General features: G+C 44.3%; 1 protein-coding gene across 2 annotated transcripts in view; it reads left to right on the top strand.

Moving 5' to 3' along the window:
* The window catches only part of OC90 (otoconin 90), a 124,088-nt gene that overhangs the window by 94,619 nt on the left and 10,270 nt on the right, over nucleotides 1-19,199 (top strand). For both annotated transcript variants that reach the window (XM_040354979.1, XM_040354980.1), the window contains exons 15-16: nucleotides 3,918-4,007; nucleotides 11,009-11,180. In XM_040354979.1, the coding sequence (XP_040210913.1) occupies nucleotides 3,918-4,007; nucleotides 11,009-11,180 (262 nt within the window). The remainder of the gene's footprint in view (nucleotides 1-3,917; nucleotides 4,008-11,008; nucleotides 11,181-19,199) is intronic.

Raw genomic sequence — 19,199 nt, 5'->3', positions numbered from 1 at the left:
TCCCCTGCCTCCAATCTCCCCCTGCCTCAATCGTCCCCTGCCACCATTCCCCTCTGCGGTGCCACCAACACCCCCTGCCTCCAATTACCCCCTGCCACTAACACCTTCAATCTCCCCCTGTCTCCATCCCCCTCTGCGGTGCCACCGCAGCCACCATCACCACCTGCTTCCAATCTCAATGCGCAGTTCCAAGCCGAACCGATCTCGGCTATTTTTACTGGCACATTCCAGCAACCACAGACATTTACGAACGGGGGGAAAAAGTGTCCGTTTTTACGAACTGTCTGTAAAAATATGGACGGTTGACAACACTGATGGTAGCAAAGGTGCCCAGTGTGTCCCCTGACCAAATTTACATCAGTAACAAACAGACAAAACCAGGGAAAATTCCCAGTCTGCTTACCCACCAAATTAACCTGTCCAACAGTATGCGCTAAAAACAGGGGTTTAGTTAGCACACATTTTCCAAACGCATGCAAGGCACCTTTGCACCCTCTATTACTTTAAACTGGGAATTGAGCTGGGTTGGGTAGAGAAGGGTTAGAACCACTGTCAGGTGTTTATTGCTGCCTGTGCTGGTGTTTAATCAGATTAGGTGACCTGTCAGAATGTGTAAGGGAAGTGACGTTTCGTTGCCGCCATCTTGCTACACCCTGCACTCGTCAATTGTAAGGATACACTGAGAACGGGGTAGGTGGACATCTTATACCCACCGGAGTTTTGCATTTTACACTTTTTTTAACAGTAAACTGAGTTTATATAGTCAAATACAGTACTTATAACTCTGTGTGAATGTCCGATTGACAAACCTGTAGGATCAGCACACTTGCCGCAGATTTTCAAATTCAACATCTATATTGTAATGCCCTGTACAAACGATCGGTTCATCCGATGAAAACGGTCTGATGGATTTTTTCATCAGATATCCGATGAAGCTGACTTTCATCAGTCTTGCCTACACACCATCAGTTAAAAAAACGATCGTGTCAGAACGCGGTGACGTAAAACACAACGACGTGCTGAGAAAAATGAAGTTCAATGCTTCCGAGCATGCGTCGACTTGATTCTGAGCATGCGTTGATTTTTAACCGATGGATTTCCCCACAGATGATCGTTTTTTTCTATCGTTTTTTTAACCATCGGATAATTTTAAAACAGGTTCTAAGTTTTTTCACCGATGGGAAAAAAACTGATGGGGCCCACACACGATCGGTTCGTCTGATGAAAACGGTCCATCAGACCGCTTTCCTGAGGCCTCGTACAGACGACCGGACCTATCCGCTGGGATTGATCCGCGGATCAGTTCCAGCGGACAAATCCGGTCGTCTGTACGGCCTAGCGGATATTTATCCACAGAGATTCGTCGGGCCGATCGATTTCAAGCGGATAGAAATTTCTTAGCATGCTAAGAAATCTATCCGCTTGAATCGTTTCCAGCGGATTGATCCGGTCGTCTGTACAGACTCACCGGATCAATCCGTCCACTCCCCTCCCTCGCATGCGTCGTAATGATTCGTCCACGTCACCGCGGATGTATTCCGCGCGGATTTTGATCCGATGGTGTGTACAAGCCATCGGATCAAAATCCGGAGGAGGAATCTCCGCTGGAAACGGTCCGGCGGACCGTTTCCAGCGGAGATCCCCTCGTCTGTACGAGGCCTTAGACGAACCGATCGTGTGTACGCGGCATAAGACAGAGTTCTAAGTACTGTATTTCACTTTATAAAGTCAGTTTACTTTTAAAAAAACGTGTAACATGCAAAACTCTGGTGGGTGTAACAAGATGTTCGCTTACCCCCCTTCTCAGTGTATCCGTACTGCGGAGGAGTGCGGGGTGTAGGAAGATGGCAGCGACAAAACGTCACTTCCGATTCACTTTCTGATGGGCCGTCATATCTGACGAAACATCCTTGTGGGGAGATTCACTCTCTATGTTAGTCCTGGTGACCATTCTTACTGTGAGAGAAAATGATGGGAATTCCAAAACTCTCCAGCTATAAAGTGAACCTATTATACTGCGCTGCATGCCTAAAACCTTAAAGCCTTTGAAACCTAAAATCAAACATCAGAGTTGATCTCCACCTCTCTAAGTTTGCCTACCCCACTTCTAGTGAACTCTATTTGTGTAAAAATAGAAACCATTCATGTCATATTGTACCACATGAGGATTTTCAATGTAAGAGATGCTTCAGTGTTTTTAAGACAAATTTCTTACGTCCAGCTCCTCTGCGCTTAATGCTGCTCCCTTCTACACTATTACTGGTAATTACCAGCTGTCAGAATGACAGCTGGGAATTGCTTTATATTGCACAGCAGCAGCTGCTGTCAAAAGTCAGACAGTCTGCAAGGATGGATTGCTTCATTGTACTTACTATTTCTTTCATTTGTAGACCAAAGGTGTTACAGTAACTTTGCTCAGCATTTGACATCAGCTATTTTTTTTTAAATAAATGTATTTAACCCCTGATTAACCCTTATTTAACTCTAATTAGCCCCAATGAACTCCGTATACCACCGTTTCACTGCAGTGGTGCAGGGGTGGTGCTACAGAGGCGGTGGTGCAGCGGTGGTAGTGGTGCAGAGTTGGCGGTGCAGCGGTGGTGGTGCAGCGGCAGTGGTGCAGAGGTGGTGGTGGTGCAGAGGTGGTGGTGCAGAGGCGGTGGTGCAGAGGTGGTGGTGCAGAGGTGGTGGTGCAGCGGTGGTAGTGGTGCAGAGATGGTGGCGCAGAGTTGGCGGTGCAGCGGCAGTGGTGCAGAGGTGGTGGTGCAAAGGTGGTGGTAAAGATAATAAAAAATTAAATGCATTAAAGTCTTTTTGTTTTTCACTTTACAGAACCAGGTTCAACAAGTAGCATGTATAGGTGTGCACAGCCTGTGGCATTAGGGTGTGCACCTCAAACATCAAACACATGTGTGTGTGCATATGTACTGACAATGTCAGTAGGGCAGATTGGTGTCAGCAGGGCAGTGAATATCAGTTGCTTTTATTTGTATTTTATTTTGTACAATTGTTTTTTTTTTTTTAGGAGCCCAGTTAGGGGACTTTGGTGAAATATCAGGGGAAATCTGCAGCACACGGTGTGATTAGAGTGTGCCCAGGCACACCTCTATGGTAGCATGCAATTAAAGTATTTTAGGTGGATTCAGAGAGAAAGGCTTAAACTTGCGGCGGCGTAGCTTAGCCTGTTTAGGCTACGCCGCTGTAAGTTAGCTAGGCAAGTACATGATTCTCAATGTACTTGCCTGCTAATATACGGTGGCGTAGCGTAAAGCGGGCGGGCGTAAGGGCGCGGAATTCAAATGTGTGGAAGGGGTGCGTGCTTAATGCTAATAAGGCTTGACCTTACGTTTTTGACGTTTTTTTGTTACTGCGCATGCCCCGGGCGCCTACATTTCCCAGTGTGCATTGCGGCTAAGTACGCCGCACAGGCCTACTGATTTAGACGTGGACGTAAACCGCTATTCGCGGACGACTTACGCAAACGACGTAAAAATTTTGAATCTCGCGGCAGGAACGGCGGCCAACCTTTAACATTGCTATTCCACCTAATAGATGGAATAACTTTAGGCCTGATAATGCCTTACGGAAACGGCGTAAATCTACTGCGGCGGCCGGGCGTACATTCGTGAATCGGCGTATCAACTCATTTACATATTCTACGCCGACCGCAATGGAAGCGCCACCTAGCGGCCATCCAAAATATTGCAATGTAAGATAGGACGGCGCAAGCCGTCGTATCTTAGATATGTTTAAGCGTATCTCTGTTTGAGCATACGCTTAAACATAAGTCGGCGTAGATTCTGAGTTAGGTCGGCTTATCTACTGATAAGCCTGCCTAATTCTTACTGAATCTACCTAATTGTGTTTAAGTATATTTTAATAAGTTATTATTCATAGTGTGAACTTTCTTTGCACAGAGTCAGGCTTCAAGATAGCAGAGGAGAGTACTTTAAATTCGGACGTATCTGTGGGAACGGATAATGATGTTGGCGAGTCCGTAGAACAAGGTGGGTCAATACTAAAAAGTGTAAAAGAATGCATAGTGTTTTACATTACTATATATATCTCCCCTCACCATTCTTCCTTTCCTAAAATGTACACATTTACTGGGCTAATTTTAAATTATACTGTGAGTTCTGGATGATGTAGAGGAGAGCGAGAAACCCCCCCCCCCCCCCTTTCCCACACCTACAACTTCGCTCTGTACAGCCTTTTAGAGACTTTCAATTAGAGAGAAAGCATCTAAAGGCAAACAGCTCCTGAAAGATACTTTCTTTAGAAACCACTTTGTGTGAAGTCAGCGTCACCCTGTATAAGATGTTTATTTGTAAATAAAAAGGTTAGAATTTGGGGTTCCTCCCTCTGTCCTCCCTCTGTTCCTCAATATTTAATGCTATGTTCCCAGCTAATAAGACCATTTTTGCTGACCTTTTTTGGCATAAGAACAGGGCCAGGATGGAAAGGGGCTTATAACCCAGAGGAGCCATTTAAATTCCATTGCACCCCTAAAAAACACCTTATTTTCTCCTTCCCAATTGACTTTAATGCATCCCCTTCTAGACAGGGCTGTGTGGCTGAGCTGTGTAAATTGTGTACTGGATGGACAGATACATATCAATACGTAGGCAATCTTACTCTTCCTTAAAGTGGATGTAAAGCCACTCTCATCCTTTCTAAACTACTGCCATGGGGCCAGATTCTCGTAGATCTCCGGCGGCGTAACGTATCTCGTTTACGTTACTCCGCCGCAAGTTTTACGGGCAAGTGGCTGATTCACAAACCACTTACCTGTAAACTTGCGGCGGCGTCGCGTAAAGTACACCCGCGCAAGCCCTCCTAATTCAAATGATCCTGGTAGGGGGCGTGGATCATTTAAATTAGGCGCGCTCCCGCGCCGATCGTACTGCGCATGCTCCGTCGGGTAAATTACCCGACGTGCATTGCGCTAAATGACGTCGCACGGACGTCATTTGTTTTGATGTTAACGTAAATGGCGTCCAGCGCCATTCACGGACGACTTACGCAAATGACGTAAAATGTTAAAATTGAGATGCGGGAACGACGGCCATACTTAACATTGACTACGCCACCTAGGGGGCATGTTTATCTTTACGCCGCGTATCTCTTACGGAAACGACGTAAAATCACTACGACGGGCAAGCGTACGTTCATGAATCCGCGTAACTAGTCATTTGCATATTCTACGCTGACCGCAATGGAAACGCCACCTAGCGGTCAGCGTAGATATTGCAGCCTAAGATACAACGGCGCTGGCCGTCGTATCTTAGGCATGTTTAAGTGTATCTCAGTTTGAGAATACACTTAAACATAGGACGGCCTTAGATTCGGACTTACTTCAGCGTATCTGCTGATACGCCGGCGTAATTCTTTGAGAATATGGCCCATAGTGCTGATCTATAAGAATATAGATGCCTCCTGCATGTATCCTTACCTGTCAAATGTCTGTTATAAGAACTGAAAAACTGCAGATTGTGTGGGTGGATCTGTTGTCTGGAGCTCTGTGGGTGGAGCCGTGATGTCAGTAGACTCCCCGCCCTCCTCTACACTCCCCTTGTCAACATGCATTTTGTCCTGTGTATTTCTTACACTAAATTCTGCTATGATCACCAACATCCAGTCAAAATCCAGAAAAGTAACCACATGACTTCAGAAAAGGAGTGGGGGTGGGAAATTAAAAAATAATGCCAGTCTCCAGGCTAGTGCATGAGATATGTAAATAACCTGTCACTCACAGCAAGGGGGCGGAACGGACTAAGGATTTTCTCTGCAAGTCCGTTTTATTTCACTGAACAATAAAAGAGGATTGCTCAAAGCTGGATTAACTCTGTGTGGCAAGACTGGGCACAGATGATTGTGACATCAAAAAAAAAAATCACTTTAAAAAAAGTTTATATTTCAGAGGATTGGATACATTTGGTCCTCAAACGTTTTGATAAAAAAGCCCGGTATGGTTTATTCAAACAAATGTTGACATATTTAATGGCATCTGTGGGAAAGAGAGAGTTCTATTAGTCCCCTAAGACTTGGTGCCAAGCAAGCAGCTGTACCATCTCAGTGCCTCGAGGGACGCCCAGATGTGCCCATCGCCCCATGATGACTCCAGTGCCCTGCTGACATTACCGTCCACCATGCGATCTCTCCAATCTAAATATAGCCGGGGACAGGCCGTTTCCCAGCAAGGTGAGTGAAGGAGACACTACGGGATAAAAAGAGACTCCTGTCATTGACAGGCCAAGAGCCGGAGGGAGCCGGTGTGCCTTGTGAATGTCATTAATTAGAAGATATCTTGCAGGCCTGCAATGTTCCGAATTTATATAAGAAAAATGGCATAAGGATGGATAGAGGAACAAGATGAATGATTTGGTAATATAGGGCCAGATTCACGTAGAATCGCGGCGGCGTAACGTATTGTATATACGTTACACAGCCGCAAGTTTTCATCGCAAGTGCCTGATTCACCAAGCACTTGCGTGAAAACTTACGCCGGCGGCCTCCCGCGTAAGCCCGCGTAATTTAAAGGGGCGTGTGCCATTTAAATTAGGCGCGCTCCCGTGCCGGACCTACTGCGCATGCTCCGTTTTGAAATTCCCGCCGTGCTTTGCACGAAGTGACGTCATTTTTTCGAACGGCGGCGTGCGTAGCGTACTTTCGTATTCCCGGATGTCTTACGCAAGAAAAAAAAGATTTGAAATTCGACGCGGGAACGACGGCCATACTTTAACATGGGCTGTGTAAAGTTAGGGCAGGTAAAACGACGACTAACTTTGCAACGGGAAACTAGACTAGCAATGACGTAACGAACGCGAAAAACCGTCGTGGATCGCCGTAAAACCTCATTTGCATACCCGACGCTGGAATACGACGTGAACCCCCCCCAGCGGCGGCCGCGGTATTGCATCCTAAGATCCGACGGTGTAAAACAATTACACCTGTCGGATCTTAGCGCTAACTATGCGTAACTGATTCTATGAATCAGTCGCATAGATACTCTGAGAGATACGACGGCGTTTCAGAGAAATGTGAATCTGGCCCCTAGTATTTACCGGTCTCCATCTTTTTAAATTCTTTCATTACATCCGGCAAAAAAAGAAAATAGTGTATTTTCAATGAGCATGTACTTGTAGTATTTTTATTATTATTTTATTATTATTATAATTTTTTATCTCATTATTGAAAAGGAGGAAACGGCTCACGCCCATATCCGTCAGCACTTTGAAGAGGGATATCTTTGTTATGGCAGCAGCTAGCTACCATAACCCCGGTATCCTCTTCTTTAGCGAGCGGTCTTGTTTCAGAGAAAACTGGTCTCTGCGGCGGATTCGCCACGAGATCACTTTTATTGGCGGAGGGAAAGGCCCTCCCCCTCCCGCCGCTCTCCGCCGATTACCAGAGCCATCGGTAGCGGCAGAGGTGATCGGGTCCTCTTCCTAGCTTTGTATGGAGACGAGTGAGGGGAAGATGGCCCCCACCTGTCTCCATACCATAGCAGGGCAGAAGCGACATCATAACATCACTTCCGCTCATAGCTCTTAAAGGGAATTTTTTTTATTTTTTGTAATAAATAACTGTAGAACTACCCCTGTAGGAGCTACTGAGAATAATTTTGGTTCCTGCCATTACCCCTCCTTTCACCGTTTCAGAACTAATGCCGCGTACACACGATCATTTTTCATCATGAAAAAAATGTTGTTTTTCAAAAACGTCATTTAAAATGATCGTGTGTGGGCTACACATCATTTTTCAGGTTCTGAAAAACGACAAAAAAAAAAATTCGAACATGCTGCATTTTTAAACATAGTTTTAAACTGTTGTTTTTCGGGTTGTAAACAATTATTGTGTGTGGGCTAGAACGACAAAAAAAATCTGCGCATGCTCAGAAGCAAGTTATGAGACAGGAGCGCTCGTTCTGGTAAAACTACCATTCATAATGGAGTAAGCACATTCATCACGCTGTAACAGACAGAAAAGCGCAAATCGTCTTTTACGAACACGGAATCGGCTAAAGCAGCCCAAAGGGTGGCGTTATCCGAATGGAACTTCCCCTTTATAGTGCCGTCCTACGTGTTGTACGTCACGGCGCTTTGCTAGAGCATTTTTAAAAATGATGGTGTGTGGACAACGTTGTTTTAATGATGAAGTTGGGAAAACGTTGTTTTTTGAACATGCTGAAAAACGTTTGTTTCCATGATGAAAAATGATCGTGTGTACGCGGCATAAGAGTCTATATTGGAAAAAAAAATGTCAAACAGATGTATGCACCAATCACCAAAAACGATCGTCTGTGTGGAAGTCCATCGGTCAAAAATCCACACATGCTCAGAATCAAGTCGACGCATGCTCGGAAGCATTGAACTTACGGTAATTTTCCTCAGCACGTGTTGTACATCACCACATTGGACACCATCGGATTTTTGACCGATGGTGTGTAGGCAAGACTGATGAGAGTCAGCTTCATCGGATATCCGACGAAAAAATCCATCGGATTAGATTCCATCAGATATACGATCGTGTGTACAGGGCTTTAGTGTTTTTTTCTAAGTGCTTTATTAAACAAACTTCAGGTAGCAGTAGAGGGATGGAGGGTTAAGCCGCGTACACACGATCAGTCCATCCGATTCGGACCGGTCTCATAGGTTAACCGATGAAGCTGACTGATGGTCTGTCACGCCTACACACCATAGGTTAACTAACCGATCGTGTCAGAACGCGGTGACATAAAACACAACGACGTGCTGAAAAAAACGAAGTTCAATGCTTCCAAGCAAAGCATGCGTCGACTTGATTCTGAGCATGCACGGGTTTTTAACCGATGGTTTTGCATACTAACGATCGGTTTTGACCTATCGGTTAGGCATCCATCGGTTAAATTTTAAAGCAAGTTGTCTTTTTTTTAACCTAAATAAATAAATAAATAACCGATGGCGCCCACACACGATCCGCTTTGACCGATGAAAACGGTCCATCAGAAATCTCATGCTGGATATCTATACTGATATGGACGGGGTAATGTGTTAGGAATGAAAGGATGGCACATCATTTGATGGAAATGAAAATTATCCACCTACAGAGGGCTGAATTCAAAGACACCCCCGAAAATCAAAGTGAAAAAATTATGCAGCAAGCTAGTCCATTTTGCTGAACTTTCATTGCAACAACTCAAAATGGTCCTCAGTAGTTTGTATGGCCCCCAAGTGCTTGTATGCATGCCTGACAACATCAGGGCATGCTCCTAATGAGACGACGGATGGTGTCTTGGGGTATTTCCTCCCAGATCTGGACCAGAACATCACTGAACAGACTGAGATGCAACCTGGCAGCACCGGATGGACCCAAACATAATGTCCCAGAGGTGTTCTAGTGGATTTAGGTCAGGTGATCATGGGGGGCCATTCAATGGTATCAATTTCTTCATCCTCCAGGAACTAGCTGCATGCTCTTGCCACATGAGGCTGGGCATTGTCATGTACCAGGGAGAACCCAGGACCCACTGCACCAGCGTAGGGTCTGACAATGGGTCCAAGGATTTCATCCCGATACCTAATGGCAGTCAGAGTGCCATTGTGTAGCCTGTAGAGGTCTGTGCGTCCCCCCATGGATATGCCTCCCCAGACCATCACTGACCCACCCCCAAACCGGTCATGCTGAACGATGTTACAGGCAGCATAAAGTTCTCTGTGGCTTCTCCAGACCCTTTCACGTCTGTCACATATGCTCAGGGTAAACCTGCTCTCATCTGTGAAAAGCATGGGGCACCAGTGGCGGACCTGCCAATTTTGGTGTTCAATGGCAAATGCCAACTGAGCTCCACTTGGTCAGGCAGTGAGCTCAGAGCACACTAGGGCCGGGACCTCAGGCCACCCCCATGAAGTCTGTTTCTGATTGTTTGGTCAGAGACATTCACACCAGTGGCCTGCTGGAGGTCATTTTGTAGGGCTCTGGCAGTGCTCACCCTGTTCCTCCTTGCACAAAGGAGCAGATACCGGTCCTGCTGATGGGTTAAGGACCTTCTACGTCTCTGTCCAGCTCTCATAGAGTAACTGCCTGTCTCCGGGAATCTCCTCCATGCTCTTGAGACTGTGCTGGGAGACACGGCAAACCTTCTGGCAATGACACGTATTGATGTGCCATCCTGGAGGAGTTGGACTGCCTGTGCAACCTTTATAGGGTCCAAGTATCGCCTCGTGCTACCAGTAGTGACACTGACCCTAGCCAAAGAAAAAGATGAGTAGGGTAAACAAATGTCGGACACCTCCCCCTGAAAAACCATTCCTGTTTTGAAGGTCGTCTCATTGTTGCCCATCTAGTGTACCTGTTGTTAATTTCATTAAAGCGGTTGTATGCCCTGTAAGAAAAAAAGTGTAAGGCATAATGAGCTAGTATGCAGCATAATGAGCCTGTATACTGTTGCAACTTTTGAACCTTTTCTTGTATGTCTTTAAAAATGAAAATAAAGAATTATGGGCCAGATTCACAGTACAAGTACGCCGGAGTATCTGCTGATACTCCGGCGTACTTTCAAATTTGCCGCGTCGTATCGTTATTTGTGATTCACAATGAAAAAACATACAAAAAAGATTCCAAACGGAGCATGCGCAGAACGTTCGGCGTGGGAGCGCGCCTAATTTAAATGGTACACGCCCCATTTGAATTAGGCGGGCTTGCGCCGGACGGCTTTACGTTACACCGCCGTAAGTTTACACACAAGTGCTTGGTGAATCAGGCACTTGCGCTGAAAACTTGCGGCGGTGTAACGTATAGACGATACGTTACGCCGCCGCAGTTATCTGTGAATCTGGCCCTATATTTTTATATGTATATGTATATATATATATATATATATATATATATATATATATGGGCTCCAACAGTGTAGAGTTTAGACAACCAATATTTAAGTGCAGGCTAAGGGGACACACATGGTCCTTGTAAATAGACACCTTAGAAGGAACTAAACTAAAGCTGCAATATTTTTGCTTTGTCCTTGAAGTATGTGACAGATTCCACTTCCAGCGACTGAAAGAAGATGGGAACACCATGGAGTTACCACTACTCGGGGAAATGTTATATTGTCTGACCGGTCGTTGTCCCCAAGAGTTTGAATCCTACGGCTGCTACTGTGGAAAGGAAGGCCGGGGAAACCCCAAAGACATCTTGGACAGGTACACTTTACAGATATAAATACGATTTACTTGAAGGAAACCGGTCATAAGAGGAATATGGAGGATGCTATGGCTGAGGTCTGCTTTGAAAAATACTGGTTCTCTGACCATTACGTAGATAGTTTGGCTTTGGTACTTTGAGCAAGTGACATGGAACAAAGGAGTGTTGACTTGGGACGTCTGCCTTTACACGCACATGGGGCCAGATCCACAATGAAATTTACGCCAGCGTATCTATTGATACGCCGCGTAATTTCAAAGATCCCGCGTCGTATCGTTGTTTTGTATCCACAAAACAGGATACGACGGAATGAGGGATCGATCCGACAGGCGTACTTCTTAGTACGCCGTTGGATCGTAGTTGTATATTTACGCTGGCCGCTAGGTGGCGTTTCCGTCGAATTCCGCGTTGAGTATGCAAATTATCTAGATACGGCGATCCAACGAACGTACGTCTGGCCGGCGCATTTTTTAACGTTGTTTGCGTTCGGCTTTTTCCGGCGTATAGTTAAAGCTGCTATATGGTGGCGTACTCAATGTTAAGTATGGCCGTCATTCTCGCGTCGAAATTTGAATTTTTTACGTTGTTTGCGAATAGGGATTTGCGTAGAATGATGTCACCGTCGTAAGCATTGGCTTGTTCCGGTTTAATTTAGAGCATGCGCACTGGGATACCCCCACGGACAGCTCATGCGCCGTTAAAAAAACGTTGTTTATGTCGGGTCACGACGCCCCCATCACATCGATTTGAATTGCGCGCCCTTACGCCGCCAAAGATACACTACGCCGCCGTAACTTACTGCGCGCATTCTTTGAGAATTAAAAAAAAAGTAAGTTACGGCGGCGTAGTGTATCTTAGATACGCTACGCCCGGCGGAAATATGCGCCGATGTACGTGGATCTGCCCCAGGAACTTTAATGGCATTCCAGTCTTAGTCCGTAGGGTTCAATATTGAGTTGGCCCCCCCTTTGCAGCTATAACAGCTTCAACTCTTCTGGGAAGGCCGTCCACAAGGTTTAGGAGTGTGTCTATGGGAATGTTTGACCATTCTTCCAGAAGTGCTTTTGAATAATATAATAGAAGTCTGTGGCAAAGTGCGTTGCATTCACAGTGCGGGAAAAATTCAGCACATTAGTGTGAAAGCAGCCTTAGACCCCTTTCACACAATCGTGTTCGCCTGTCCATTTTTCAGGCGGACCCAATTGGACCCTCCATTTACCTTTATGGAGCGGTAGATGTACACAGACGTGTGTCTGTTTACACCCCGCCTACCTCCAATCCGATCTACTAAAAAAACAGAATGGGATCCATCCCCTTCTGTCTGGGAGGATCAGAGAACCCAAAGAGTAGAGCGGGCTGTGTCTGTAATCTGCCCGCTCCGCTCATTGTGGCCCGCGACAAGTTACCAAGTAGCTTAAGTGGCCCTCACTCTTTAAAAGGTTGGGCAACCCTGACATAGGCAGAGCTTTGTTCTGGGTCTCTTCTTGCCGATCAGCAGGTGCCGGCGGACATCAATAGGCTGGCACCTGCTGATCGGCCTTTGCTGTGAAAATTGTGGCACGTGCACGCGCCCCCTACCAGGAAATGGCGAATCACGTACATAGTATGTGATCTGGCACAGGAGAGTCGCTCTGCCGCTGTATAACTAAGTTATGCGGTCAGCAAGCTGTTATATGTTAAACAAACTCAATATCATTTTTTCAAATTACATTATTCAGCTTAACGAGCAGAGTATTTATGGAAACAGAATGTTAAATAAATACGTTTTTGGGGTTGATTTACTAAAACCGGAGAGTGCAAAATCTGGCGCAGGTCTACATAGAAACCAATCAGCTGTTGTTCGCTCGGAACAACGGGTTGACAACCCCCCACCCCCCCCCCCCCCCCCCCGCCCGCGGCCCCTTTTTTTTTTTTTTTTTCCGTCTCAAACTGGGGAAGAGAATCAGACCCACCAATAAAATGAATAGATCAACGAGAGGAGGTACTACAAAACCAATTAAGAACAACTCAGGGAATAGCTCCATACAACAATACATGACTCAAGAAGGGGATAGCAAAAGCCCAGGTCTCGCAAAAAAATCTGAAAAAGAAGATTGATACAAAAAAGGGTGCAGGAACAGGTAGCGCCGAGAGCTCTAGAGGTGAAACGACACTTGAAAGTGAGCAAGAGCAATATAATGTAGGGGAGCTAGCCCAAGATACACATCCCACCACGAAGGCAGAGATGAATGCAATGCTGTTGAGGATGGAAAATGCCATGGAAAACATCATCAAGACAGAAATTAACAAGGTAAGAGTAGACCTAGGAGGGCTCCGCGAACGAGTGGTCGAGACGGAAAGGAGAATAGAAGAGCAGGACCAGGAAATCAACTCCCTGAAAAAGCAAGTAAAAGCCCTGACTGAAAATCAGAGACTGGCGGCATATATGATTGAGGACCAGGAGAACCGTAATAGACGACAGAATCTTAGAATTAGAGGGGTGGTAGAAGAAAAAGACGAAGATCTCAGAGACATTACGAACTTGCTATTTAACCCCCTGCTAGTAAGATCAGTAGAATCTAAGCCACTTAAGATTGAGAGAGTGCATCGGGTGGGAAACCCCCAACAGATAGGAAGATACGGTCCAAGGGATGTGATTGTACGTTTTAGAAATTGTGCGGATAAAGCAGAAATCTGGGGAAGCCTCAGGGGAAAACCCCCCTTGAGATATAGAGACACTGAGCTACAAGTTTTGTGTAGCTACAAGCTACAAGTTTTCTCTGATCTGTCTAAAGAAACGTTGGCCAGGAGAAGACATTTGAAACCCCTTTTGGAGCTTATGAGGGCACAAAACATAAAGTACCATCTGAACGACTCCACAGAAAAATTCTCTGAACTCTTTAGAAAAAATAAAAAAATAAAAAGGGGGGCCGAGAGATATTTCTATAAATGACGGAAATCAAGTTTCTCTCTTACAATGTAAGAGGATTAAATTCGTATATCAAGAGACACAAAATACTAGGTGAACTAAAGCAGTATAAAGCGGATATAGTATATCTCCAAGAGACTCATATCACCCTAGAGTCAAATATTAAGCTATACTCACCTGACTACCCTGTATGGTACTATGGGGACACAGTGTCATCACGATCCCGTGGGGTAGCAATAGGTTTTGCAGAAGGAATAGGTTTTACTCTTGTAGATAGGCAGACTGACCCCGAGGGCAGGTATCTATTCCTGAAAATAAAACTGGGAGGGGAAGATTTCACTTTGGCGAATGTCTACGCCCCTAACGCTAACCCAGTCAAATATATCAGCAAGATATTTAGAAAATTGAAAGAGTTTGAAGAAGGACAGGTTGTGATGATGGGCGATTTTAATTTCTGTATGAACCCAAGCCTAGATAGTACGTCCCATGTCCTGGGAGATAAACGGGAGCACCTCGCGTCACTTAAAAAACAAATGACGCAGAATCAAATGGTGGATGTATGGCGAATTTGCAACCCCAAAATCCGTGATTATACGTTTTTTTTCCTCAGTACATGGGACGTACTCGAGGATCGACTACATCCTCGTGAGCCACAGACTACTGGAGGGTGTGGTGGAGACAAGTTGTGAGATCATGACGATCTCCGACCATGCCCCCATAACCATGAAAATAAGAATAGCCATACAAAAAGCCAGTCCCCCAGAGTGGAGACTGGATGAAGGCCTGTTGGAGGACGAGGAGGTAGCCGAGAAAGTGCGAAAAGAGCTGGAACTCTATTTCCAGGAGAACGATAAGGAAGATATTTCAAAAGCCTTACTCTGGGACGCCCACAAAGCCTTCATAAGAGGAACTTTCATTAGAGAAGGGGCAAAGAAAAACAAAATAAGAACGAGTAAACCTAAAATTTTAAGGGAGGAAATACACAGGCTAGAACAGGAACATAAATCACAGGGGCAGAGGGAAACACTTCAAGAGTTAATTATAGTAAGAGATGAGTATAGAGCGCTCGTTGAACAAGAAACCAAGAAATTCATAGATAGAACAGCAAGAGCAAGATATGTTTGGGGAAATAAACCTAGCAAAAACCTGGCCAGAATGGTAAAAAAAAAGAAGACTAGGAACTTCATCGAAAAAATTAGGGCTGAGAATGGGGATCTTGTATATGCGACAAATAAAATAGCAGACTCCTTTAGAAGTTATTATAGAGATCTATATGGTGTTCAACATAAAATCAGGGACTTGGGGGAAAAAAATGATAAGATACGGGAAGTATTAAAGCAAGCTAGTCTACCGAAGATAGAAGAGCACGAAAGATTAAAAATGGAGGAATGCATAACTGAGCAGGAGATCAGGGAGGCCCTAAAAAATTCCCCTAAAGGAAAAAGTCCGGGGCCAGATGGCTTTACGACTGCATATATACAAAAGTTTAGTAACATCCTAGTACCCAGAATGTGTCAATACTTCAATGGTCTGGGGTTAGAATATGAGATGAGCAGAGAGGCGCTAACAGCAACGATAACGGTTATAAAAAAAGAGGGGAAGGACAATACGATTTGCTCAGGTTTTCGACCTATCTCACTCCTAAATGCGGATACTAAATTGTATGCGAAAATATTGGCTACACGAATGAAGGGAGTGATGACTGACATGGTCCACCCAGACCAGGTTGGATTTATCCCTGGAAGGGAGGGTAAAGATAACGGGGTCAGGGCACTTCTCCTTATCCAACAGCTGAGGGAAAGCGGGACCCCCGGTCTGCTCCTGTCTGTAGATGCGGAGAAAGCGTTTGACAGAGTAGACTGGGGGTTCCTTATACAAACATTAGAAGCTATAGGACTAGGCCCAAGGATGATAAGGTGGATCAAAGCTCTTTACCATCGCCCATGGGCTAGGATAAAAATTAACGGATCCCTATCAGCACCTTTTGAGATGAGAAATGGGACTAGGCAGGGATGTCCCCTGTCCCCCCTTCTCTTTGTATTAACGTTAGAACCCCTATTGGCGATGGTCCGACAAAATCAAGAAATCTATGGAGTGGAAGTAGGAGAAGAGGAGCATAAACTGTCGGCTTTTGCCGATGATGTACTGTTTTTTATAAGCAGCCCGAGAGTTTCCCTCCCAAACTTAATAGCTACCTTAAGACAATATGGTGAGGTCTCTAATTTTAAAATGAATACAGCAAAGACGGAGATCCTGAACATCAATATTAACAAAGAGGAAGAACAATACTTGAGGAAAAAATATAGCTTCTCCTGGCAGAAAGAGATAAATTATTTGGGCATTAAATTGGCGAATACTCTAAAAAAAATTTATAGAATAAACTATATCCCACTGCTGGATGAAATAAAAAAGGAAATAAAAAATATCTATAATAGACCAATCTCGTGGTTTGGAAGGATTAGTGTTGCAAAAATGATCTTAGTTCCCAAAATCATATACAAATTTCAAATGGTCCCAATTTATCTCCCCCCAACATACGTTAAAATACTCAATTCCCTTATCATGAATTACATTTGGAATAACAAAAAACATAGGATCTCGGCTCAAACCTTAAAACGGGCCAAGGACAAGGGGGGTTTAGCGGTACCAGATGTCAGATTGTACTACAACGCTTCGGTTCTCTCAAGGGTTATAGAATGGGCTAAAAAGTCACAGGATAAAAGATGGATAAGTATTGAATGTTCACTAGCTCGGGCACAGTTAGGAAGATTGATTTGGAACCCACCACAATTTAGATCTATACACACGTTAGCACATGCAATAACACATAATGCTTTGAGGATATGGGATAGACTACACAAACAATTAAAAACAAAATTCAACTCACCCTTTATAGATCTAAAAGAAAACGAATATTTTGCACCAGGGACAAGGGAAGTAGGTGGTAATTGGTTAAGAAATAGAATTCAGTTAAAAGACATAACACTACAAGGCAAAATTATGACATTTCACGAAATTAAACACAAAAATGATTTCAGGACGCTTGACGAGTGGAGGTACTTGCAGTTGTCATCATTCGTTAAGCGTCTTATACACCCTATACGGTCACGGGAGGAGTACACCATATTAGAACAATTGTGTAGCATCGAAAGCTCAAAAGGGAACATTTCTAAAATATATAAATATCTGCAAAAAATGGATGAGTCGGATACGTTAAACTACATTCAAAAATGGGAAAGAGACTTAAATGTCCCCAGGGGAAAAACAACTATAGGAAGAATCCTAAATCTAACTCATACCTCGGCGGTTGATGTAAGAACCGCGGAAATGAACTATAAATGCCTGACGGGTTGGTACGCTACTCCAGAGAAAACTGGCAAATTTAGAGAAGGAGAGTCAGAGGATTGCTGGAGAGGATGTGGGTATAGGGGAACAATGGCGCATCTGTGGTGGAACTGCCCAAAGATAAAAATCTATTGGAAAAAAATCCTTACCCTGATAAAAACCATAACAAAAAAAGAAGTAGAAGACAACCCATGGGTGGTCCTTTTCCATGGGGGGGAGGTGCCACTCAAAGAGTATAAAGCTTCACTGATCCCTCACTTGTTGAATGCAGCGAAACGCCTGATTCCGCTGAAATGGAGGGAGCCGGAAAGTCCGCAAATGTGGGAGTGGATCGACATGGTCGAGGATACCCATAGGAAGGAGAAATTAAAATTTGGTACAGATAAAAATAAGCAGGAGGGTAATGGTATTTGGGCATCTTGGTTAGAATTTAAAAAATCTAGGAGTTTCGCAACAAATATGAAAGAGGATTAGGAGCAGGAAAATAGTTGGACTAGGGGGAATGGAGCATTTGGTGGAGTCGTGAGATGGTCGGGGGGGTGGGGGGAGGTGGGGGTGGGGGGGAGTTTATACTTTGTATTTTTCCAGAGATGAAAAGTTTATCGGATATTTCTGTCTCTGTGTTAAACGTCTAAGTCCCATGTAGATGGGGAAAGATAATGGTACTTAAAAAAAAAAAAAAAGAGAAATAAAGATACAAAAAGCAGAATAACATTTATAAAAACATGTACGAAACCACAAATGATGCAAAACCGGGAGAGAGACAGAATTATGAATAAAATCATGAGCAGGTCTCTTGCTGTGGTTAGTCTGAAGTGGAAAAAAAAAAAGAAAAAAAAAAAAAAGAAACCAATCAGCTTCCAGATTTCTTTTGTCAAAGTTTAATTGAACAAGCTGAAGTTAAAGGGGTTGTAAAGGTAAATGTTTTTTCACCTTAATGCATCCTATGCATTAAGGTGAAAAAACATCCGACAATACGCAATCGACAATTTACTTACCTGACCCTTCGAAAGTCCCGCGCTCGTGGCTCCCAAACAAAATTGGCGTCCTTTTTCCCCCACAAATAGAGCTTTCTTTTGGTGGTATTTGATCACCTCTGCGGTTTTTATTTTTTGCGCTATAAACAAAAATAGAGCGACAATTTTGAAAAAAATGCAATATTTTTTACTTTTTGCTGTAATAAATATCCCCCAAAAACATATATATAAAAAAAAATGTTTTCCTCAGTTTAGGCCGATACGTATTCTTCTACCTATTTTTGGTAAAAAAAAATCGCAATAATCGTTTATGGGTTTGTTTGCGCAAAATTTATAGCGTTTACAAAATAGGGGATAGTTTTATTGCATTTTTTTTTTTTTTTTACTACTAATGGCGGCGATCAGCGTTTTTTTTTCGTGACTGCGACATTATGGCGGACACTTCGGACAATTTTGACACATTTTTGGGACAATTGACATTTTCACAGCAAAAAATGCATTTAAATTGCATTGTTTATTGTGAAAATGACAGTTGCAGTTTGGGAGTTAACCACAGGGGGCACTGTAGGAGTTAGGGTTCACCTAGTGTGTGTTTACAACTGATGGGGGGTGTGGCTGTAGGACTGACGTGATCGATTGAGTCTCCCTATAAAAGGGATCACTCGATCGATACGCCGCCATAGTGAAGCACGGGGAAGCCGTGTTTACATACGGCTCTCCCCGTTCTTCAGCTCCGGGGAGCGATCGCGACGGAGCGGCTATAAACGAATAGCCGCGCCGTCGTCCCA

This window comes from Rana temporaria, chromosome 5 (genome assembly GCF_905171775.1).
Source record: "Rana temporaria chromosome 5, aRanTem1.1, whole genome shotgun sequence".
In the NCBI taxonomy this organism is placed as follows: domain Eukaryota; kingdom Metazoa; phylum Chordata; class Amphibia; order Anura; family Ranidae; genus Rana; species Rana temporaria.
Note: the sequence above shows the minus strand (reverse complement) of the source record. Positions and strands in the feature narration are given on the sequence as shown.